Source organism: Thamnophis elegans, chromosome 1 (assembly GCF_009769535.1).
Source record: "Thamnophis elegans isolate rThaEle1 chromosome 1, rThaEle1.pri, whole genome shotgun sequence".
Classification (NCBI taxonomy): domain Eukaryota; kingdom Metazoa; phylum Chordata; class Lepidosauria; order Squamata; family Colubridae; genus Thamnophis; species Thamnophis elegans.
In genome coordinates this window covers 53,157,165-53,182,558 of record NC_045541.1, presented here as the reverse complement: position 1 = coordinate 53,182,558, position 25,394 = coordinate 53,157,165, and the positions used below count along the sequence as shown (strand labels likewise).

At 38.9% G+C, this 25,394-nt stretch overlaps 1 protein-coding gene across 1 annotated transcript in view; it reads right to left on the bottom strand.

Moving 5' to 3' along the window:
• The window catches only part of ADCY5 (adenylate cyclase 5), a 290,915-nt gene that overhangs the window by 78,169 nt on the left and 187,352 nt on the right, over window positions 1-25,394 (bottom strand). Inside the window, 2 exon segments of the mRNA XM_032226514.1 lie at window position 7,250; window positions 9,659-9,808. Coding sequence (XP_032082405.1) covers window position 7,250; window positions 9,659-9,808 — 151 coding nt within the window.

Here is a 25,394-nt window from a genome sequence, read left to right as displayed (position 1 = left end):
CTTTGAAATGTACCATCCGTTTTTTCGTCAAATGCATCTTATATAGCTGTGGACAAACTCAATTTTGTTTCATAAGTTCAAAGCATTTTTTTCTAAAATATTTCAGGTTTATCAAGATTTTCTTTTGTATGATTTAAATAAGGGGTTTTGTGATGAGATAAATGGAAAGGTTTCCTTTTGTCAACTCTCTACCCATGATGGCGAACCTAGGGCACACATGTCACAGGGGCACACGGACACTCTCTGTCAGCATACAAGCCATCACCCCAGCTCATCTCCATCACGCATGCATGCATGCCTCCCACTGGCCAACTGATTTTCGGGTCTCTGCCGCACATGTGGGAGTCATGTGCACAAGCACGGGGGGCAGGAGGGAGCATGGGGGGCCTCCATGCCCCATTTTTGGTCCCAGGAGGCTCCAGGGAAGTCTGCTAGGCCCAAAAATGGGGCATATGGGGGGTCATGTGCACATTGCATTATGGGTGTTGGCATGCCTGCGTGTGCTGGTACGCACACACTTTGGGCACACAAGGACAAAATCACTAAACAGTTCAGTGTTTTGTAAGGAAAACTGTATTGCAGATCCATGGATAGCTCTTTTTTAGTGTCAACTAAACCTCACAGTAGCTTGTCTGTAGTAATTTTGCAGATCTGACCACTTTTTCCTAGTTCTCGGGATTTTGCCTTGATTTCAACAGTTCTGTATGCCTAGCATTTCTTAACAGTGTTTCTCGACTTCCAGTGACATCATTGGCTATGGTGGCAGGCTTGGAGATAGCTCTGAAGCCTAGCTGACAACCAGGGGTCTGGCGGCATAAAGAGCAGTCGTTGCTGGTCTCGGAGGGACTCAGCGAAGAACAGAGGTGCTTCTCTGCAGGCGGGGGGAAGTGCGATCTCCTCAGCAAGACAGAGGCTCAGCCCTGATCCCAGACGTCTGAAGAGGGACGCATGGCTGTCCCAAAGCCATGACACAGCACTTTTGTTGGCGTAGGATTTTTGGTGTGAATCTGGACGCCCTAATTTTTTGAAGAGTAAGTTGGATTTACTATTTGGTTACTGCATCTCTGGCAATCTTTTTTTTCCTCTTTGATGGACTTTTAGCGGCAATTAAGACAAACAGGAGCAAATGAATTAACAATTGAAGAGGATTTACATCATAAAGAGTTGTGGAAACCGGTGGTGGAAACAGAGAAGAGGGAAGTTTTTTACCCCTGAGGCATAGCTGATAGTAATCAGCGGACTTGCTCTGCCTGCTCCCAAGATTTTTGGAAAACTTTTGTGTGCTATAGGAGGTTTAAGGCTCCACTTGAGACAGTCAATATTATATCTACTGTGCGCATTGTTTTCTCTTTTTTTCTTTTGGAGCTGGAGTTGGACACTTGAAAGGGGAATACTTTGAGCTGAACTTTTCTTCTTTTTTATTCTCTTCTCTTTGAGGTTTGATTTTTTTTTTGTGTTGATGTATTTCCCACCTGCTTCTTTCCTTTCTTCCCTGATATGAGCCCCCTCCTGTACTTTTTTTAGAGCTCCTCTATGGGACTATATTCTATATATTTTTCCTTATAGATAGCAGCAAAGTAAGTTGGAACATTGTTTAAACTGGTAGCAGATAGCTTATGAAGCAGTGGAATATTCTAACTTAATTGATATGAGCTGGGCAAAGGGGGGGAAAAAAAAACCTCGGCATTACCTACTCAGCCGTCCCCATCTACAACCCCTCCAATAACACACAGAACTTTAGACAATATGGCTGGGGTAGAGAAGGCACCCACATTGCAAAATATACAGACAACTTTGCTATCGATACAAAATAATATGGCTAGGAATCACGAGATCACCGAAAAAATCCCTGGCCGACATTAAAATGAAATGGGAGACATGAGGGGTGAATGAAACAGCGTATTCACAGCAAAAGGAGATCTGGGCAAAATGGAGAAACAGGAGGGTCAAATTCAAGATTTAGGAGTAAAAATGAAGGAAATTGAAGAGAATATGGCGAGGTGGGAGATGAGGCAGCTACATATTAATAGAAGGTTGGAAGATGAGATTGCTATGTTGGAATTAGAAAAGTGAGCCTTCTTTCTCAGATTTCAAAATATTCCAGAGGAAAGAGGGGAGGAAACTGAAGGAATTATGGTGGAGATGATAGCAGGGATCGCCCAGAAAGATAAGTTGTCGATACCGAGTGACATCGATGATGTATATAGAGTCTATACTTCCTATACTAGGAGACAGAAACTGCCACGTGAAGTGCACGTGAGGTTTACTAACGATCTCTGAGAGAAGAAATTACCAGAAGGCACGTGACCAGAATACCATGTATGCGGGGAAATGGTCATAGTACTAAAACACATACCAAGAAGAGTGAGGGAAGGAGGGCAGAAATATCAGGACCCTAACAACACAATTGAGGAAACTTCAGGTGATGTATAGGTGGCTTTTCCCAGAAGGGATATCTTTTCTCTGGCAAGGCCAGAGGTTCGGATTGAATCACTGCAAGATGCACAAGACTTTATGGAAAGCCAGTTGAAGAGGGGAACTCAGAATAACAATGGAGAATTGGATAACAAGAGCCGAGGAGAGGAGCGAAAGAATAGTGTCCTGGGAGATGAGAAAGGGGGAAATGAGAAACAAAGCAGAGATGAGAGACCGCAACGAGGCAGACAACAAAAGCCAAAGCCTTAAACAAATAAACATGGCGGATGAACTCTGCTTAATTTCTTTAAATATAAATGGTTTGAATTCACTAAGAAAGAGAAATAAAATACTGAACGCTCTACGGAAAAAGAATTGTGATTTGACATGCCTGCAAGAAGTACATATAGTGAACCACCAGCAAAATGTGTTGTATTACCCCCGGCTGGGTATAATGTATACAAGTTTAGCAGATTGAAAAGAAAAGGGGCATTGTGTTGTATGTTAAAGACCATATCGATTCTAAATTGGTGTATACTGATGGGGAGGGTAGACTTTAATGGTTGAATTGAAATTTGGTTGATATAAATCTTGCTGGTGGCCATATACGCACCGAATGACAACCAAAGTACTTTCTTTAGAAGTTGCATCTAAAAATTGCAGAGTTAGGCTATGACCACATATGTGTGGTGGGTGATTATAACGCGGTGGCAGATAGGACAATGGATTATAACCCAGGAAACATCCAAAAGGGGGGGAAATTAAGAGAAAGGAGGAGAGTTCTCCCCAAACCTTTGAAGACATAAGGGAGGAATATGAATTAAAGGATGTATGGCGTGAACTCCACCCACAGAAACAACAATTTACTTTCTTTTCACATAGACATCAATCCTGTTCTAGGATCGACATGGCCTGGTTGACACCAGAAATTGGGGACTTGATTAAGGAAGCAGCAATTGAGGTTAATACCTGGGCCGATCATAATCCACTCTTATTGGTGTGGGAAAGGAGTAAGGCAGGGGAGGAAGAGAAGGGTGGATGATGAATACAGAGATGGTGAAAGAACAAGAATTTCAGCAAATGTTTTAAAAGGGAAATGAGGTTTTTTTTTGAAGAAAATAGGAAAGGAGTAACTCCACAAATACTTTGGGATACGGCCAAGGCTTATATGAGAGGCCTAGCTATTAAATATACACCAGGCCACACACAGGAAAAAATTAGAAGAGATGGCAAAATGGGTAGCTAAACTGGAGATGGTAGAAAAAGCCTTGCAACAGAACCCACTGATGATAGGAAAAAGAAGAGAAATGGCTAGAATTAAGCATGGGATCTCTCTTCTAGACCAGGAGATGTCGCTCGGAAACTTAGGGGGATTAAGCCAAACTTTTTTGAGCATGCTAACAAACCGGGTCGTTGGCTCTCTTATAGACTTCGAAAAGAAAGAGAGAGCAGACGTATAGCTCAAACTGCAGATAGTAAAGGGGAATTAGTAAGAAACCAAGGGGGAGAACAGGAAATATCCAAGGTTTTTTTCAGCAACTATATAGTAGGGAAGAAGTTTCTGAGGACCAAATTAAGGAATTTTTAGACAATGCAAATCTACCCAAGATCTCAATGAAGCAAAAGGGGTACTGAACCAAAAGATACAATAGATGAATTAGAAAAGGCAGTCAAAAAATGGAAAACAAAAAACTCCTGGCATGGATGGTTTGCCAGTTGAAATCTATAAATCTTTTTGGAAATCTTTAGGACAAGAGATGATAGTAATATTTAATGTTGTCTTGCGGATTCTATCGCACCGAAATCATGGGCTGAGGCCTATATAAACCTTTTGCCTAAAGCTGGAGCTGACCGCACCCAAATAAAAACTATAGGCCCATTTCACTTTTGAATGTGGATTATAAAATCTTTGCAGCTATACTGGCAGATAGACTTAAATTTCTTCCTTAATAAATTTATACACCCTGATCAGAACAGCTTCCTGCCATCAAGGCATTTGAAAGATAATGTTAGAATTATTTTTGGATGCCTTAGAATATTATGAAGCTCAGCTGGATAACAAGTGGCCTTTATGTTTCTTGACGCACAAAAGGCTTTGATCGGGTAAATTGGAACTTTATGTTGTCACAACTAAAAAATATGAAGTTTGGAGAAAACTTCTTAAATGCAATTCGGGCAAGTTATGTACGACAAACCGCGACATTATTGGTAAATGGAGAAGAGGCGGGGTGATATTGAGATTGGTAAAGGCACAAGACAAGGATGCCCGTTATCCCCCCTACTGTTTATCCTCACATTAGAACCCCTTCTTAGAATAGTGAGGAGTGACACACAAATTAAAGGGTTACGAGCTAAAGCTCAGGAATTTAAAGTCCAGGCTTTCGCCGATGACTTGTTTTTACCCTGGAGGATCCTATGGCTTTGGGATACAACTTTTACGTAAAATAGAGGAGTACAGTAGGATAGCGGGGCTACGTATAAACCAAAGAGAAGACAAAACTGTTAATTAAGAATATGACTCTGAACCAGAAAAGGGAAGTACAAAGCCTGTTAGGGATTAACATGGCCCATAAAATACAATACTTGGGAATTTGGCTCATGGAGAGATGTTCCTCTATCAAGGTTGATAACTATATGAAATTGCTACAGCAGGTATCTAAAGATATGACTAATTGGAGTGGTAAACAACTGTCTCTGATGGGCAGGATTGCGACAGTCAGGACATATGTATTACCAAAATTTTTGTTTCTGTTTCAAACGGCACCAACTAAATTGGACAAATTTTTAAAAAATCTTTGGAGACAATAGTGGCTCGATTTATATGGCAAGGCACGAAAGCACGAATTAAAGCCCAAATATTGCAAAACGTAGAGAACTGGGAGGCTTCGGAGTACCCAACTGGGAAGCATACTATAATACAGCAATTATGACATGGGTGAAGGATGGGTGATGTTGAGTAGAAGGCGCCTATTGGCTATAGAGGGACATGACCTCCCTCAGGGATGGCATGCCTCCCTCTGGCAAGAAAGAGACACCCCCCATAGGTACTTCATGGGACATTATATGGAAGATTTTGATGGGGGTCTGGGAAAAGATGAGGGAAAAAATACTATCTTAGGGTTCCGTGCTGGTTGGCACCATTAGAGTCCTTAACGCATCCCAGTGTATTTAATTGGACAAGAAACATAACATATAAAGACATCATGACAGAAGATGGCAACATGAAAACAAAGATGGAATTAGAGCAGCAGGGCAGGAATCTGGAATGGTGGGAATATTTACAGGTTAGAAACAGGTTTAAAAGTGATAAGGTACGTTTTGGGATCTACCCAAACCCTCAGGGGCTAGATAAGATTTTGTTTGGTGGAGACAAGAAAATGTTATCGAAGATTTACCAATTTTTGACCTGCCAAGATGCTAATGAAGAGATGGACAAAAGCCTTCTAATAGCATGGGAGAGAAACTTTGGCTATGAAATTGAAATGGGCAAATGGTGGGATCTATGGAGTAAGTCCATTAAACTTACAATATCTACAGCATTCAAAGAAAACATATTCAAGATGGTTTATAGGTGGCACTTCCCCCAACGAGGTTAGCCAAGATGTTCCCTGGGTTATCTCCATTGTGTTGGAAATGTGGAAGAAAGGATGGCACATTCTACCATATTTGGTGGTCCTGTACTGAGGCCACGAAATATTGGAAAAGGATTAAAAAATGGCTAAAAGAGGTTACCGGGGCAAACATGGAATGGAGACCCGAGAACCTTCTACTAAGCATTAAACCAGAAAACAAGCAGTTCAATATGGCATTTGAGCCTACATATAATTGTGGCCGCATGAATAACTTATGCACAATTTTGGAAATCCACTACCATACCGTCGGAAGATGCTATAATTAAAAAGATCTATGAATGTGCAGAAATGGACAGAATGACGGGTTGGCTGAGGGACAAAGGAGAAACGGAACATTATCTTAGCTGGAACTTATGGTATATGTGGGCGACAAGGAGAACAGCAGGGACTTAAAATGGGGAAAGTTAAAAGTGAACGTCGGTATTGCAATAGATCCCTGAACTTTGTAATGAGAAGATGTGGCTTAGAGACCTAACAATGAGGAAGGAAATAAAAAAGTTGGGCTGTGAATGACTGTCACCGGGGGGGGGGGGGGGGTTTGTATGTTTAAAATTGTATTTGTATTTGTATGTTTTACTCTTAAAAAAATGTATAACTAATGAATGCCGATACAAAAGGCTGTATATTTACTTTATATTGTTATGTATGTGTTGTCTTTTCTTATGCTGTTGTGTTTTTCTTTCTGTTTTTAAAGGTAATAATGTTTAATAAAAACTTTTTTTTAAAAAAACAACAACAGTGTTTCTCAAAACCGAAATTGCTAGTTGGAAGTGTTTTGACATTTTTATAGTCTTCCCTGGCTTTGTAAGAGTGAATTACTTTCAGAGGCGGTGCTTGACGTCGCAATGACATGACATGCAATCTTGGGGCTCCAGGATTGTTATCGATATCTCTGTTCCTGGATGGTCCTTTTGGACCTAAACTGTTCTGAAGGAACAGTGATAGAGAAGAGCATGTCCTGCTGATCTCAGGGGCATCACAAAGCCCCTGATTGATCCAGGAGAAAGCTCTTTTTGCCAGCTACAAGAGAGCAGCCAAAATGGTGGCAGAAGGTTGGGACAAGCCCCTGAAACAGAAGCAATATAGGAGAGAAAGTGTGTCAGAATGGCGATAAAAATTTTTATTACTAGAGAAGGGAAAACCCAAAAGACTTGGAGTTTAAAATAAAATTGAAGACAGAAGAAAATAAGCGGCAAATTAACCCTGGTTTAAAACTATTGTTATCTTTTCTACCTTAACTTTGTTTTTTATGGATGGACTTTTTACAAATGCCTCTTACTTTTAAACTGGACTGGTCTCTTTTTCTTCTTCTTCCTCTATACTTTTTCCATTTTTTGTATTTGTGGATTAGAAGTTTCTCTCTCATAAGACTTGGACAGAGCGTAATTTTTAAACTTTTCCCCCCCTCTTTCGGAGCTTGGAGTTTACAGAGAGAGGTAAAAACAAATGGAAAAGCGGTAACACTGCCATCTAGCGGCTAGAGGCTTGGCAATATCTGATAAAACTATAAGCTTTGTTTACTGAAAGGGTCAGTGGAAAACGTTTTGTTTATACAGGTGTTCCTTTGAAGGAAAGAGAAACTTTGATTTTAAAAACTCCACTGAATTTGTTTGAAACCTAAAAAGTCTCGGATGTTTTGGCAGTGTTTATAACCTGGAAAATGGCACAATGTGAAGAAGAAAAGGCACTAACTTTGCAAAGAAGTTTCTTAGAAATTCAAAAAGTTTTAATAATCACAGAAAGAATTGAAAAGAGACTTGAAATTATAGATCAAAATACAGAAAGTATGGGGACAATGATGAAGTTTGAGGATAGAGCTGAAAAATAATAGAGATAATAATATGAAAGTGATAAGAAAATTGTTGACACTGACAGCAACCTGAGAGTGGAGGGAAATGACAAGTGTGAAATATGGAAAGGAGAGATTGATGAACCGGAACTTCATTTCAGATGTCAGAACATAGATGAAGAAAGGAGAGAAAATTTGGCAGAAATAATGAGAGTAATCTCGGCAGAAGCACTAATGATAACAAAAGTTAAGCTGATAAAAGGAGCAGATAGAGGGTTTTGAATCCTTATAAGACATGCAATGAACAACAAGTTCTTAAGAGAAAATCACATAAGACTTATCAAGAAAACACTTAGAATAGAGACTTTATAAATGACAAGAGATATTGGAGTACACTATCTCTGGAAGGATACAGAATGATGAAATGAAATATCACAATAAATTTTAGTTAAAAGTAGTTAAATTTTGAGTGCTAAGTACAACGTAATAATAGCTATAGTCAAATAAATGATTAATGATTATAACAAAGCATTTATATATACTAGATTGATAATATGAAATTTTATACAATACTGTAAGTGAGGATTATGGAGTTGATGTTGAAAAGCCTTTTTATAAAAGATAAACAATTCTATATAGAATAGAATGTAAAGAGATAATATCATTGGGTGATTTCAGGATTATGTAATAAAATGTAATATAAATTTACTTCAAATTTAATATGCCTTATGTTGAAAGGATGTAATAAAAGCTAGGCTTAATGGATGTTTAATAATTATAACAATTTGTATACATGTATATTAGATTGATGATATTAATGGGGAAAAACATGGAATTGAAAATTATTAGAGAATGTTATCAATGCTAAAATAATAGAATGACTTAGAATAGGATAAAAAAAACTCTTATTATTGGATATATTGAAGATGATATAATGAATAATTATAATATTAATGATTATATATTTAGAATACCTTGTCTAAAATGGAGAGAGAATAGTGATAATCAAACAAAGGAAGCATAATAACAACGTATACAAAGATATCTTGATTGACAATATGTGAATTTTGATAAAAATTCAAGTGACTATGGGAAGGACGCAGAAAGACCTTGTAACAATTGACACACTGTATGTAGTTGAAGAGGCTTTTATGTTATATGTGTTGTGTGTTTGGGTTTGAAAATAAAAAAATTATTTAAAAAAAAGTGAATTATTTTCAAATGCTCGGACAGCTGCTTAGAGAAGCCTGTGGCTGTTGAAAGCAGAACAGAAAAAACACTCACACTTGAGAGGTTAGAAGGCTCACAGTATTTGTTTACCTATGAAATTGTTCTGGTGTGGCATCTTATGCTCTATGATAGTTTGTTCCAGCTCACAAAAACTGATCGTTAAAGTTTCTGGAATTTTGCAAGGTGGTTTGAGAGCACAGATGCCACAACATTGAAGGCTGAGCAATGCTACAGTAGTAATGAAGCCGGTCGTTATGCTTTCCAGCACATTACTGTAACATGTTTTGGTTATTCACCCAATCGAAGTCTCATCATTTTTGTACATGTGTGCCAATACATGTACAAGAAGAGTGGGACTTCAATTGCTATGCCATGCCCATCACCACTGCAGTTTGACACCTCTGCTACTTATGGATTCACCCAAAGTTGAATCCAAGTTTTACACTGGCCACAGATAATTGACTTTTCTAATCTGGTAGGGATATTAAAGCTTCAAGATCTATTGGGCTTTGTCCATGGAATCTGAAAAGTCAGAGACAGGCTTTAGCAATTTTACATTTTTATTGTTAAATATATTCTTATCATCATTTACCTGTTGCTGATTTTCTCTCTGAGAATGTAGGCGAGCTTGAATGCATTCCCTTGTTTCCTGAAAGGCCTGTCTTTGGGACACCTCAGCTGGATAGTGTGTACACACCCCTACAATGTTTGTGCAGATGAAGATGAGGATGTTGGACACCAGCTGCGAAGGTCATATGGGTAGGAGAGAAAGACAAAACAGGTTATGTTTCATAAACATACGTATAAGAATAGACATATAACATCTATATCTGAGAGCATAAAGGAAGATATACAGTATATACCATTTTAATAGCATCTATATAAGCTCTTCCTGAAAACCACTGACTTCCCCGAATCAAGTAACAATTAAAGCGAATGTATTGTCGTCCAAGTGCAAAGGTCTGTGAGTTCAATTCCTAATACGAACCCCGTAGAACGGTATCTGGCTACTCATGTAAGAATTGTCAGTTTAATCTCTTCTTTTAATAATTGTTGATCTTATTGAACACTACTTATAATTTATAAATAATTACCTACCTGCCAATCAAACAAACAACTTTTGGTGTTACATCTTTTTCTGAATCCTTATGAACCAAATGATTTTTTTTCAAATCAGCAATATAGTAATTATAAGTGTCCCAGAATGTAAATGGAACAATGGTTAAATATTTTTATCTATTTTTCCTGGATGAAATCTTAATTCCTCATCTACAGGGAATTTTGCAAATCCTTTATTATGATACATTATTGCTTAATCAGACATTAGGGTCTTTCAAGTGAATTGTTCCAGTAAAATATAGGGCTACATGGATGCCCTCTTAGGATATACTTTCAAAATCACTTTACAGAGTCTTATGCCCTAGAGATAATGCCTTTGTTGAAACACTATTTTAAATCAATGTTTCTTTGTTGATCCTTAGAAATATATTGAATACAGTATTGTAAATGTACAGTGTATGCTTATAATGCGTTTCTAAATACCATTGCTAGACTGGTGTTTTCTGGAAATATTTCAATCTTGGCCTGTCTATCAAACATACATTTGACCCAGAGGTGGGTTCCTACTGGTTCAAATGAGTAAGTAGTAACTTGGTCTGCCACACCCCTGAACCGGTTCTGTCGGCGGCACCATCTTTTGTTTTTGATAAATGACTCCAATTACCATCACTTATAAACATCTATATATACATGGCACCAAAGTTATAAATGGATAGTATCTTTCTTCTTGCATATGCCTTACATTTCATGATAAGGTTCAACTTTTAAGAAGAGCTTCTAAATGTAATTTCAAATAAATAAACACAAAGTTGTGTTACTGTGAGCCAGCTACTCAACACATTAAAACTGGCCACAGATTGGCCTTTGTGTATGTAAAATCAGTTACTATGGTTTTAAATCATAATTTATGATTCTGTATGCAATGTGAACCTGAACAAATATGAATTGTTTTAGTAAACTATAACTAAAGTATGGCTTCAGGTAGCCAGTTAACTCAGGCTACTGAAATATTAAAGCAACATAAACAGATGTTAGCAAAGCTATAAGTAAATTAATAAACTGTCTATTTGATATTCTGTCTGCTTAAATATTTTAATGTAATCTAATTAACTACCTGAGGATGTTAAAATGGGACCAATAAATTTAAAATATTTTTGCATATTTTTATATTAAGTATTACTACAATCAATTTTCTGAGGAAACATTAATTCAAGTTATGGCAATCATTTATCAGGTTGTAATAGTTACACATCAAGACCATATATTGTTTTTATCTTCTGCAAATGATAAAAAGACAGAGATATTGTTGTTAATGCAATATAGTTTTTTTTTATGTTCAAAACTTAAATGTTCAAATTTGAAACTTTCCTGGTGTAGTAGAATTGTTTGGATTAGTCTTTAAATTGTTTCTTTTAGATAATAACAGACTATGCTAATGTAAAACTGCATTTGATGTTGTATATTTTTTAACAATTGTGTACACTGCCCATGGAAATATGCTATCAAGGCAGTTTAGAAATGTAATTAATAAACAACGTCTTACAAAATTAATAGCTATTATTTATAGCTGCTCTAAATGCTTAGTTTTATTTAGGCCATGAAAAACCATTGTACTTGGAATCTGGCTGCAAATCCCTGCTCATTTATCTGGGTGTAATCCTGCTAACCTCAAAATTGCTTACTGTATGTATAAGTAATATTGTTCTGTAAGTAAATTTTCAGTTTAATCAAGGCTGACGCCTGCTGGGTTTACAATCATTTCAATGTTGTTCTCTTGGCAACAATACTAAAATGGTTTGCAACTGTTTCTTTTGGGATGCTTTGTTGATTTTCTAGTCTCTTCCAAGTACCAAGATTTTTGGTGGTCTCCCGCCAAATATTAATTAATACCAGGGCTAAATGTTGACACTTGGCTGAGGGAAGCTTCAAGTACCTTTCTTAGATAGCAACTTTTGAGCCCATTTGTGTTCCACAAAAGCTTCTCTAGATCAGTAATTCCCAATGTCCCACAGGTTCCCAACATCCCATGCCCCACAGAGGAGAAATCTGATTTTTAATGGGGGCAATTTGGAACCTTGTTTAATCCAAGTTAATGGTCTTTTAGGCTTCCTCCGTATGAGTAAAGTTCACTTTTTGAGTAAAGTAAGAATTATATGTCACGGGGGGGGGGGGGGAGGAGGAGGATCAGGATTTTAGAGATGCTTAGATGGGGCATGGCCAAAAAAAGGTTGGGAACCACTGCTCTAGATCATCTTTGGGAGTCTTTCCAAATAGATGGGAGGGAGTGGGCTATTGAGAGAGGAAGAATATTTCTCAATATTGGATCTTATGGATCCCAACTATTAAATACACCCAACTATTATGAACATATGAACCCAAAATTTATGTTGTTAAGTGAGACATCTGTTAAGTGAGTTTTGCTCCATTTTGCAACCTTTCTAGCGACATTTGTTAAGTGAATCACTGCAGTTGTTCAGTTAATTACACTATTGTTATGTGAATTTGGTTTCCCCATTTGCTTTTCAGATCATCTCAAAAGCTGTTCACAAGACCCCAGGACATTACAACTGTCATAAATATGAATCAGTTGCCAAGCATCTGAATTTTGATAGCATGACCATGGGGATGCTGCAACAATGGTAAGTATGAAAATGGTTATAAGACACTTTTTTCAATGCTGTTGTAACTTTAAATGGTCACTAAACAAACTGTTGTAAGTCGAGGATTACCTGTACTTATTAAAATATGGACATTCCAAGAAATTGTGAATAATGTTTTGCTTTAAAGATCTGCAGCAGGCAGTGGCATTTTATGGTCGTAGTTAAAGTTAAATGAGGTAGAATGCTTTTTGAACTCTGTTAATGAGGAATAAGCCTTTGAAAACCAGGAAGCAAAGTCTGAAATGTACAAGATGACAGAACGAATTACTGACTGCATTGCCTCCTTCTGAGATGATTAATAGCAAATGGTGCGGTACTGTCTTTCAGGATACATGATAAGGGCTTTTTTTAAGCTGACAAAAAATGTTATAATATGGGTCACCCTAAATCTAAATTAAACCACTTGCTCTTTTTTCACTTGTAGTTTTTCCGGATGATGGACTTATTCTCTGGAGTCCATGCATTGAAGGAATCAGGGAGTAATTCCATAATGTGCGAGAGTGCTGGCAAACCATCTCATCAACTCAGCAGTCAATTACAGTGAATTCTTCCAGGCTTTAGAGCATCACTGAAAAACCACCCATCCAGGCCTCCAGAGCTTTTTATGCACCAGTGAGAGCAGCAATTATACCAATTACCCTGTTGCAAATCTCCATAAAGCCAAGGTGATGAGCTATCCCAAAATAAATAGGAGTCCTGGTTGAAACTGTATTTCATGCATGGCTTACCTAATATGAGACAAGAATTAAACTTTTAAAATGAGATTTTGCGCCCTATTCCTACCTTGAAAGCAAGCACAACTCATAACGAGAAGGGGGTAGAATTCAATTAAGACACTAAAAATGAGCTTCAAATTGATTTCTAAGTCATGGCTAACATTACTATGACTGAACATGTTCCAGACTACCTGACTAAAATACAGAAACTGCTTATGTAGAAAAAAAACAGAAAAAAATTAATTTTAGAAACATCTAAAAATCACCAAGGGGGGTGATATTATTCATATCAAACTATAATATTCCACATAAATTGTTACAAAATGGAACCCTGGCATTTTTCTACCTGTAATTCTCCATCTTCCAGTTCTTCTGTTTATTTAGCTCTCAAAATGTCTCCATATCCCTGATATAATACAACTCTGTCTTTGTTGCTCAACCTTCATGATGGAACTACCTCCCAGAACAAATTGTAGAAAACATTTCTTCTTCTTTTTTCATATCAGTTACATTTCTACTACACCTCTAGAACAATCCTCCAAAATAACCAGCATATGACTATCAAACAAAGGTAGAAAATATCATGAGGGAGGTTCTAAAGAGTATTTGGAGATGATTTACAACAGTGTTTCCCAACCTTGGTGATCTTGAAGATGGATGGACTTCAACTCCCAGAATTCCCCAGCCAGCGCTGGCTGGGGAATTCTGGGAATTGAAGTTCACCTGTCTTCAAGATCTTCAAGGTTGAAAAACACTGATCTACAATATTGTGAACCATAGATTATTTCTAACATATTTATCAGTAGGATGCAAAATAAGAGTTTTTTCTCATTTCCATGACTTTTTAAAAATGTATTAGTTGAACACATCATTATCATTGCAGCCCTTCTATCTCTCTCTCTAATTATGCTAATTAAATTACATCCAAACACACATGCCTAACTATAGTAATTCATTAAAAGTGAAAATGAAAAATATAAGCTTGTGTTTCTCTCACTTTTTCTTTCATCAAGTAGAAAACGAGATCTTGAAAAGGACATTTGTTTGACTTGTGGATCTGGAACCCAAAATTATTAATAAGTTTAAAATTTAGTCCCCTCATGATGGTGAAGAAAAAATGCTTGATCAAAACCTAGGTAGGTCTGAATACATAAAGCTGAAATCAATGGCGTCTACCGTGATGGCCACAAAAGTCAAGGGGGCAATTGCCACAATGGAAGCAAAGCTTCTTTTATGTGCCTGCATTGTTGGCAACAGCAAACGAGCAGGGCTTTGATTACACCAGTGACCTCTGTCTTGCAATATTTTCTCCAGAAGCCACTGACAGTAGTATCAATGGGGGAAAGGGATCAAACAGGCCTGATCTATGAAAGCTCTGCTGCTTTTGTAAGTGTATCATAATGTCACGCATTTGTCCCCAAACTGGCAGAATTTTGTAGAGTGAAGGTGTGATAATTTTCAGAAAAGCAGTGGGACCCTGTGGATACCTTTGGCGATTACTACTGTATGACTAATCTTTTCTCAGCAAAACAACTCTATCCCTACTTTACCAATTATGTCTACAAGATACATCTACCACAGAAGACAATATTCTACAGAAAGGCTTTAACCTCAACACAGATGATCCCAATCAGCTAGAATTCTTTGCAGCCCTAGAAGAAGCAATTAAAATCACAGGACCTCCCACAGAGATCCAAGAAAGCATAAGACAATCATATCACAGACCAAAAGGAGACAAGAACAGAACCAATTCAGAGGGCAGAGCAGCCCTCAAAAATCTAAAGAAGGACCAAACTATCATCATTCCACCAGCAGACAAAGGTCAAACCACAATTATCATGGACATATTCACAATATATACAAAAAGCCAAAAATTACTGGAAGACAAGGAAATTTACATCCTAGGGAATACTAATCCAATACAGAAACTAGACAACCTGATCAAGAGAATTCTCAGTGACCTTACCAAGAAACTGATTTTCCACTAGTCATTCCCCACCAATCCCTCACTCATTCCTCATCAGTCACTTAACTCAAGAAACTTCTTGGATGAAAGTCGAAATGTTTTCAAAGAAAAAAAAAGTTCAGTTGCCTTTTGGAAAAAAAACATTTTGGGATAAAATTAATGTTAACTAGTTGGGTTATGTAATGTCTGCAAGAAAACCACCAAGCTTAGAGAGCACCAACAGTTCATTCCTGAGTTACAAATATTCTCTTCTATTGGTATAAAACAAATTCCATTGTAATTGTGATATCACAGAATTTGGATATTTACAGATTAACTTATCCTATTTGTGAAATTTCATTACAATATAATATTTGCAATATAACTGAGTCCCTGTACACATATTTAGTAGAGAGAACTTTGGCTTTATTAATCAAGAATATTGGTTACAAATTGCCTTTGCTAATTTACAGTTTTGCAATTAACTTCAAAAATTAGGCATAAATCTGCCATTATTGTGTTTGGTGAGATAAACCTTGTTTAGGTGTCTTGGGCAAGAATGTTCCTGTCCTTCCTAGGTTGCATATGGTTAGGAAGTTCCTATTTATACTATGGACAATTAATAAAAGTGTCAATCTTCTCAGGAAAACTGGGGAAGAGGAACACACTCTCATTATTCCTGATATTGTATTTTTAATTTATTATCAATTTGATTTACATTTCTCTATTATTATTTTTGTTTAGGTTTGCACAGAGTTGCTTGTGTATATTTTAGAAATAATTGTAGAATTTCAAATAGAAAGTGTTTGATATAAGCTACAATTTTTCAAGTATTCTAATCTTGTTTAATTGCTGAAAGCAGTATATTGTCAGCATTAAAACATGCTGTATTAAAAAAAAGAGAGGGGCTTACTTATGGCATATTAATGTACCTTCTTCCAGACACTTAGTTGAAAAAAGTATATCAAAATAAAATTACACTGTCCTGATAGTTGAGGCTTATTCTGCCATAGTGACAAGCCTAAAGACTTATTTGTCTTTTCAGTTTTAATGCAGGTTAAATTTCCTCCCATGCAATAATAACATTTCTGTTCTATCAATACAGGTAGTTCTCAACTTACAACAGCTCGTTTAGTGACTGAAGTTACAATGGCACTGAGAAAAAGTGACATGTCCATTTTTCACACTTATGACTATTGCAGCATTCCCATGGTCACATGATCAAAATTCAGACACTTGGCAACTGACTCATATTTGTGACAGTTAGTGTCCCGGAGTCATGTGATCAATTTTTGTGACCTTCTGACAAGCAAAGTCAATGGGGAAGGCAGATTCATTCAACAACTGTGTGACTGACTTAACTGCAGTGATTCACTTAACAACTGTGGCAAGAAAGGTTGTAAAATGAGGCAAAACTTACTTAACAAATGTTTTGCTTAGCAACTGAAATTTTGAGCTCAATCATAGTCGTAAGTTGAGGACTGCTTGTATCATAATCCATTTCTAGGTCAGGAGTTAAATTACCCCAAAAGTTAACCAAGAGCTATAATTACAGTTTAGCTTTAAACCTTTCACAGCTAGTGGAACCTTGATAATTTTCTTGGGTTGTGTGTTGTGAACGAAGGTAGGTCAAGAGCTGGGTAGACCAGGGCAGCGGGGCCATGCGACTGAGGGCCTCCTTGGCGGAGCGAACAGCGTGCTCCACCAAGCTGTTCCGCAGGGTGGAAAGAGGCCACAGGAGCATGGCGAATCCCCAAGCTGGACAGATAGAGTTGAAATTCGGAGGAGGTAAACTGGGGTCCGTTATCTGAAACTAACACATCGGGTAGGCCATGGGTAGTAAACAGGGAATCCAAAACACGGATGGTGGCCCAGAGGTAGTGCTCTTCATGGGAAAGAGCTCAACACACTTGGACCAGGCATCCACAAAGATGAAGAGTGTGAGACCGTCAAAAGGACCCAAGGAAGTCGACATGAAGTCAGCTCCACGGGGCTTGGGGAATATCCCAGTCCCTGTGCGGCGTGGCAGGAGGCGCTGGTCGCACCTGCTGGCAAGCTGAGCAAGCTTGCACCCAGGATGTGATGTCTACATCCAGGGAGGGCCATCAGACATAGCCCTGCTCCAGGCATTTCATGTGGACTAAGCCGGGGTGCCCTTCATGGAGGCGGGTGAGGACAGCTTGGCGGAGGGTGGCAGGGATGACCACACAGGTGCCCCATAGCAGGCAGCCCTGGAGAACAGAGAGTTCAGTCCGGCAGTAGAAGTAGGGAAGAAGGGAAGCCTCCGCAGAGCTGGCAGGCCAGCCCGGCGGACAGCGTCCATGACGGTTGGGAGGATCGGGTTGGAGAGGGAGGCCTGTGTGATGTCAGAGGCTGATATAGACAGATGAAGGTCCTCAATGAGGCAGATAGACTCAGTAGGATCAGGGTCAGCGAGTAGGGTGGGCAAGGGGCAGTGGCTCAAAGCGTCCGCATGACCCATATGGCGGCCGGGCTTGTGGACAAGGGTGTAGGAATAGGCCACCAAGAATTCAGCCCACCCTTGGGCTCAGAACATTGAAGAACCTATAATGCTGGACACATGGGAAAAAATATGGGTAAGAAATGTAAAATTTACACAAGCACAAAATTTGAGAGAAAATTTTTATAAGATGTTTTATAGATGGCACTTAGATCCCAAAAAGCTTGCTTCTATGTATTCAAATGTTCAGCCTAAATGTTGGAGATGTGGTTCTTTTGATGCTACGTATTTTCATATATGGTGGACATGTCGTAATGTTAAGGCATTTTGGATAAAAATTTGGTGGATCCTGCAAAATATCTTCAAAAAAAGGATAAAATTCACTCCCAAACTGTTTTTACTAGGTATATGTATTGACTTTGTAGCAGTAGAGATTAATTTGGTTCTGTACTTAATAACGGCAGCAAGACTCTTGGTGGCGCAATACTGGAAGAAGAAAGACCTGCCTACAATTCAAGAATGGACTTTGAAGGTTACAAACTTAGCCGAAATGGCAAAATTTCAGCATATCTTAAAGAACATTCAAATGAGAGGTATAAACGAGACTGGAAAAAATGGATTGATTATATACAAAGCAAATACGGGACTAGGAAACTCCAGATAGCTTATGCTTAAAATTAGTAATAACTTAAACTGTTAAAAAATTGGGTAACAGTAAGAAGCTGAGTTCAATGTAGAGATATTTTAGACTGTGAGTGTCAAAAAGTTATACCATGTATGGGCTCTGGGAAGTCGGGGGGGGGAAGGGAGGTGGGGATCTAGGGGGAGGGGGGGGGGGAAATATAATATGTGTTAAATTTTAAAGCATGATTGCACTTGTATACTGTGGTTTTTCTTAATGTTAGTGTCAAAACAAAACAAACAGAATATATTGGAAGGTAATAGAAGTATACCGAAGGGAGGAGCTGAGTGAAAGAAGAAGGAGAGTAGAGAGGGTGAGAGAAAGGAGGAGGAGAAGGAAGGGAGGGAATGGATTAAGAGAGGGAGTGATAGGGTTAGGGTTGGATAGAGGGGGAGGGGAAGTAGGTGTAGAGGGGTATGAGAGAAGGAAGAATGAAAGTTGGAGGGGGATGAAAGAGGGTGTATGGTGGGCTAAGGGGTATATTGGGTTTGTATTGTAGGGGCATTTTCTATAAAAGTGAGGGCTGTGTTTATTCCCCAATGTTATATGCCTCGGCTGCACAGTAAACATGTGATTGTATAGAATGAAATGGAAATAAAAAGATTTGTAAAAAAAAGAAAAAAGAATTCAGCCCACCTAGACATGGGGCGGAAATGATAGGAGGGGTAGACCGGTCGCCGGCAAGGATCCCTAAAAGGGGCTTGTGGTCAGTGAAAATCGTAAAGGGATGACCATAGAGGTAGTGGTGAAACCTCTTTACTCCCGCAATGGCGGCTAGCACCTCCTTATCCAACTGACTGTAATTGTGCTCAGGCTTGGATAAGGTGTGGGAGTAAAAGGCAAGGGGAGCCTCCGACCCGTCAGGGTAGGCGTGGCTCAACAGCCCCGACACCAAAGGGGGAGGCGTCACAGGCAAGGATCAGGGTAGGCGTTCATCAATTGGGCCAAGACGGAGTGGTGATTAAGGAGCATTTGACAGCCGCAAGCGCATGCACCTCGCAGCTTGTCCAAATCCAGGGAGCAGAGCTGTCCAGCAGCCAGTGGAGAGGCTCTGCGAGGGAGGCCTTATGGGGGATGAAGGCAGAATAAAAATTGAGGAGGCCTAAGAAGGCCTGCAACTCAACCTTGTAGTAGGGGTCGGGGCAGCTAGAATAGCGTCGACCTTGGATGGGACGGATGAATACCGGCCTGGTCAATCCAATAGACAAGGAAGAGAACGGCAGGAACCCCTAGTTGGCATTTGGAGGCTTTTAAACGGAGGCCAGCAGCGCGGAAACGCTGCATGACTGACCGCAGTATTTTGACGAGTCCTGGTCTGTCAGAAGCGGTGATCAGGACATCGTCAAAATACGAGGTGACCCCAGGGATGCCATGAGCAATCACTCCATGAGTCCCTGGAAAATACCTGGGGCCACGCTAATGCCAAACTGCAGGCCGCTGAGCGGAGGCGTCAACAGGCAGCTGTTGATACGCCTGTGCTAAATCTAACTTGGCAAAAATTTTGCCTTTGCCCAGGGGCGTATAAAACATGTTGTACGCGGGCACAGACTGAGGAGACTGGTTAAATATAACAGGAACCTTTATTAACGACTAGAACAGGCAAGACAACAAAACTCCCATCTGACAGCTATTTATACTTGGAGCTATCAGACGGGAACCAATGAGAAACCCAGATTTCTCCCGCCAGCTGGCAGGCGCGTCCTGGCCAATCAGAGGCGCCTTGCATAGCGCCATCTGCTGGCCAGTACACAACAACTTCCTTGTTTTCTTATGATTATTTTGATTTCACCCTGAATAAATGCTGCACAAAGGGAAACGAGAGATAGCACATCGGAGCTTTGTAACTGTCATGAAGGATTCCAAGGAAAACAGATAATCTGGAGCTTGCAGGGAAGGGGCACAGCATTACCTGTCTGCATTGGCTTGACCCAGGTTAAATAGCACTCTCAGCAATGGAAGTCAAATGGCTACCTTTGGGCCAGAAATTCTGCTCATCTCAGCTAACTTCATAGGGTTATTGTCTGAGGAACTACAGTACTACATTTGCTTGAAGAAAAGGTGGGAGATAAATTGAACAAAGAAACAAGCCAACAAATATATTCCTTAAACCAAGAAGACAGCTAGACAGAAATGCTTTAATAACTGGACTCTGAAATTTATTCTTTTTTTTTTTTAGAAATAAACTTCTGCCAACTTCCATACCAAAAAACCAAACAAGGCCATTGAAAATTCTTATTTGATGAATAGATTCACAACACACACTGACACACACACAGGCCCACACAGAGAGAAAACACTCGTTCATGCACACAACATAACAGCATCTTTCAGAGATACGTAAGTAACTTGAGAGTGATTGAGCAGCCTGACATCTAATACTAAGTAGATTTACACAATCTGTTAAACTTGGTGAACAGAAGGTTGTCTGGTGTATGGACTGTATATTGTTTGAAAATCAGCAATTGTTTCTGTCTGTTTGAATGAACCAGGTCGTTACATTAAATCAATATGTACTTTATTGGTTTTGGCATTTCATGTCAACAGAACAATTGTGGTTTGTTAATTCAAGGTTAGGGTTTAGTTCTCCTCAGACCTCATCACAGGAACACACTGGTTCTTTGACTGATCTTTGTAGAGAACTGATTGTATGGTTTTAGCAGTGGATGAATCACTGAAGAAACATTTATATCTTGTTTAGTTTAGTGAGCTTTTTTCCACTTCAAAACTAGATCTTTAGTGTTGTCTGTCACTTAAAATCCTGAAGGGGCTGGGTGGTAGCTTTGTACTGTAATTATTCAAATGGAAGCCTGGTTCAGCCCCACACAGAGTGACAGACCAGCTTGTGCCAATATGCTGCTCCCCTCTGTTGCATTTGTATTTGATTATTCAGACACCAGATGCTATTCAACAGGCAATTATGGGCAGAAATCATGGTAAGAGAGATGCTGTTATGATAACCTCTGATATTTCCTTGTCATGACATACCTAATAATGAAGGTCATCAATTGGATAAAACTGATTAAAGCAAGTATTACTTTTTATAGTAATACTTTTTATAGTAGTAAACTATTTTCTGTATCTGAACTACAGGCAACTGTTTACTTCACTATGGACTCTACTTCATTTGTTTCTACTTAAGGGAAACAAGCATGTTAGAGAGGGAAGAATGGGGGGAGGGGGATTTTCATCCAACACACGGTGGGTCCTCTTAATACTAATTCTGAGAACGGACTGAAATAAGTAGCCACTGTGAAGCTGTCCAAAACCTAGGGAAGAGAATGACTGTCTGCAATATGTAACAATAAAGCAATATCCCCAAATCACAATCAATACCATAATGAGTTATAATAGTTGGAATATACAGTATATATCATTATTAATACAGGATACTTATTTTTTCTGCATGAAAACTTCTTCCACAGTATAAAATTGCACTTAAAATATATCATGTCTCAGGGTTTAATAGCCAGTTTTCTTCAGGCTGTTCTGCTCTAGCTTTCCCAGTATGTTAATACCCGTATTTCCCAGAGATGGCAAAATCCAAGATGGCTAGAATTTTTTTTTTTTTTTTTTTTTGCATTATACTTCCATATATATCTTAAGGGAATCCAATTGAGTTTGGTTGTGCTCATCTTGTACAGCACAAGTTGCACAACCTATTATCTAGGAGTGGGAAATTACTTCTTATCAGTAACAGGATTACTTGTGGCATAGTGAATGGAAATCTATGGCCCCATGAATGAGAGCTTTTTGTCTCATGATTCTCAGCCCTCTGGAAAGACTGCTCTCAATAAGGTGCTTTCAAACCAGCTCCTCACTGGGCAATCTAAGATGCTTATACTTGGCTGCTCTGACTCTCAAGTCCTGTAAAACTCCAGGATTTACAGCCTAGGAGATAATACTATAATATTTTAAAAAGTGCTCTTTGTGAAAGTTACCACACACAGTACAAAGCCCTTACTAAGGAATCCCAAATGAACAGTGGAGAGGTCACTACTGCTCTTTGGAGATAATCATATAGCAGCAACAGTTCTAGTATAGACACTTAACCGAGACCGATAGGAAAACTGATTAAAATTAATCTACAAAGCCTATTTAAATTCAGGCACACTTACAATCTGTAAGTTCTCAGCCGTTAGTTGATATTGCTAAAGTCATCGGCTGCTTATGATACAACCCAGCTAATTAGAAATACACATCAAAGCACTTTCCTTCCAGAGCCGGATGTGCAGAGACTGTTCAAAATAATCATTTAGATGATGTTGCTAACAAGGATTCATACAAATTGCTTTGCAAGAGTTAATGGTTTTACAAATTTCATGCCCTTGAGGATTTCCATTAGGGAGATGCTTGTTGCAATTATGAATTCCACAGGCTTTCTTTTCATACCACAAGGGCACAGAGGTCTAATGCCTAATACTACTTTTCTTGCTTCATATAGAAGCTCAGGATTTATCAGCTATAAACAGTATATCTGTAACTGAATGGAGAGAGAGGACTGATAGGAATGACCTAATACCTTTTGCAGATAAAAATCTGTGCTCACTTCAAAATCCAATGAACCTATGCTAGCCATCCTGAACTAAAACATGGCCAAAGACATAATTGCCTGATTTTTTAAAAGCAAATGATTGTGAGAAGAAAGAGCATGTCACAGCATGAAGGTCATTTATCAACAGAAGCCAACATTTCCAAAAAGAAAAAGAGAAATGTAGAAGTGGAATGAACTTGAAACAAAAAAGAGATACAGAAGTTGTTTTTTGCCATTTTCCCCTACCTCTTAAAAGCAGCAGCTCCAGTTGAGGTCATATGACCAAAAGGGAGGGAGCTTAAAAATAGCACGTTAATTAATATTCTGAACCACTACCAATGACCTCTCCTATAGGAATGCATGAGTCTCTCTCTCTCTCTCTCTCTCTCTCTCTCCCTCCTCCCTCCCTCCTCTCTTTCTCTCTCTCTCTCTCTCTCCTCTCTCTCTCTCTCTCTCACTCTCCCTCTCTCTCTCTCACTCCCTCCCTCCCTCTCTGCAGCCCCTGACCGGATCTTTTCAAACTCCACTTTTGTTTTCCAGTTTCCCCTTCACACACCAAATGTGGTAACATTCCATTCTGTTTTGGGAAAGTCATCCTGTTGATGGAGAGTTGACAAGATTCTCAAGACCCTTTGCGTAACTCTATTCCAATATTCCATAGAGCTGGAAATGTTTTAAAAGGAGGATGGTCACTGTTCAAAAATAATTTCTGCCTTCAGGCGGCCTTAGAACAAGGGCCACAAGCAACTCTCAGCCAAATTTCAAAAACTCTCTGCCGTGTCATCAGTATGCACCAATGGAAAAGAATAATGCGTCTTTTCTAAGACCAGACAGCATGGGAGCAGTGAGGTGCTGGGAAAGATGTCCTCTGGCTAAGGATCACTGTCCTTAGATGTGTCCATTAGCCACAATGATGCCAAGAGGTTGAAGTGTGACTTGTGGCATCACTAAACTAGTTTTGTCTTTTTGTATCTGTGATCTGATACTTTTTATCCATGTCCCCCTTGCCTCTCCTTGGATGCGCAGGAGTGTGGTACAACCTGATTTCGCCCACAGCCCAGTATCAGCTTAGTTACTTGTTCCCTTCTTTCAAAATCTATCAGACAAAACCCCACAAAACCCCACACAGGAAGCAGATAATTTTTCTTTCTTTCTTTCAAAATAATAGTATAATTCAGGGGTGAAATTCAGCAGGTTCTGATAGGTTCTGGAGAACTGGTAGCAGAAATTTTGAATAGTTCGGAGAATTGGCAAATACCACCTTTGACTGGCCCCAGAGTGGGGTGGGAATGAAAATTTTGCAATATCTTTCCCCCAGGAGTGGGGAGGGAATGGGGATTTCGCAGTATCCTTTCCCTGCCACGTTCACCAAGCCACGCCCATAGAACCGGTAGTTAAAAAAAATGAATTTCACCACTGGTATAATTATATTATAGTATTGTATATTTTATTGTTGCTGTTAGGTAAGCTCCCCATTTGGAAAGCGAGTGCATTCAGAGAAGCATTGTGAGAGTTGTGTTGGAGAACACACAACCAGCTACAGAGACACTGCAGGTTTAAATAGGCTTTTACTTTCGTGAAAATAGAGGTATCAGAGTCCTCAAACCGTCCAAGTCATACACGGATAGACAGTCTCCAATGTCTTTCATTAAGGGATAATCAAATCATGTCAGTATCATAAAACATCTGGTACTCAAATTTGCTAGCAGTTGCAAATATAACAATAGCTCACGCCACTTTCTAACAGCCAGCTTCCAAACACTCAATCAATCAGCCCACCATCTAACAACAGAGACTAACCAGGCATTCTGCTCCCTCTTATGCTGATTGAGGAAACAACAACCAATCACTTTTCAGCATGATTTAAAGACACAAGTATAAGCATTGTTACATGATTACTGTATATATTGCCAACCCAACCGTTATTTATATTACACCAGTTGCTACTATTATTTTTATATAGAAATAATAAATCAACATCTAATTTCTGGCTATCTAACAAGTCTTGAAACTTTTTTTTTAAAAAGAAAGAAAAAACTGCCTTTCTATTAACTGTCCTCTTCCATCCCTTAACAATACTAGAAACTCATAACTTTTCTCTTCTTTTTTGCAATTCTTTTTATTCTGGGTTTATGACTGTAGAGTTTTGTTTTGTACTCACATTTTAATTTTGATTCTCTTATATGAATTGGCAAGCATGTCTATAATTTGTGTAAGGAAATATTTAAAAATATTTAAGTAGTTTGGCTATTTCTTACTCCTAAAATTGAATAA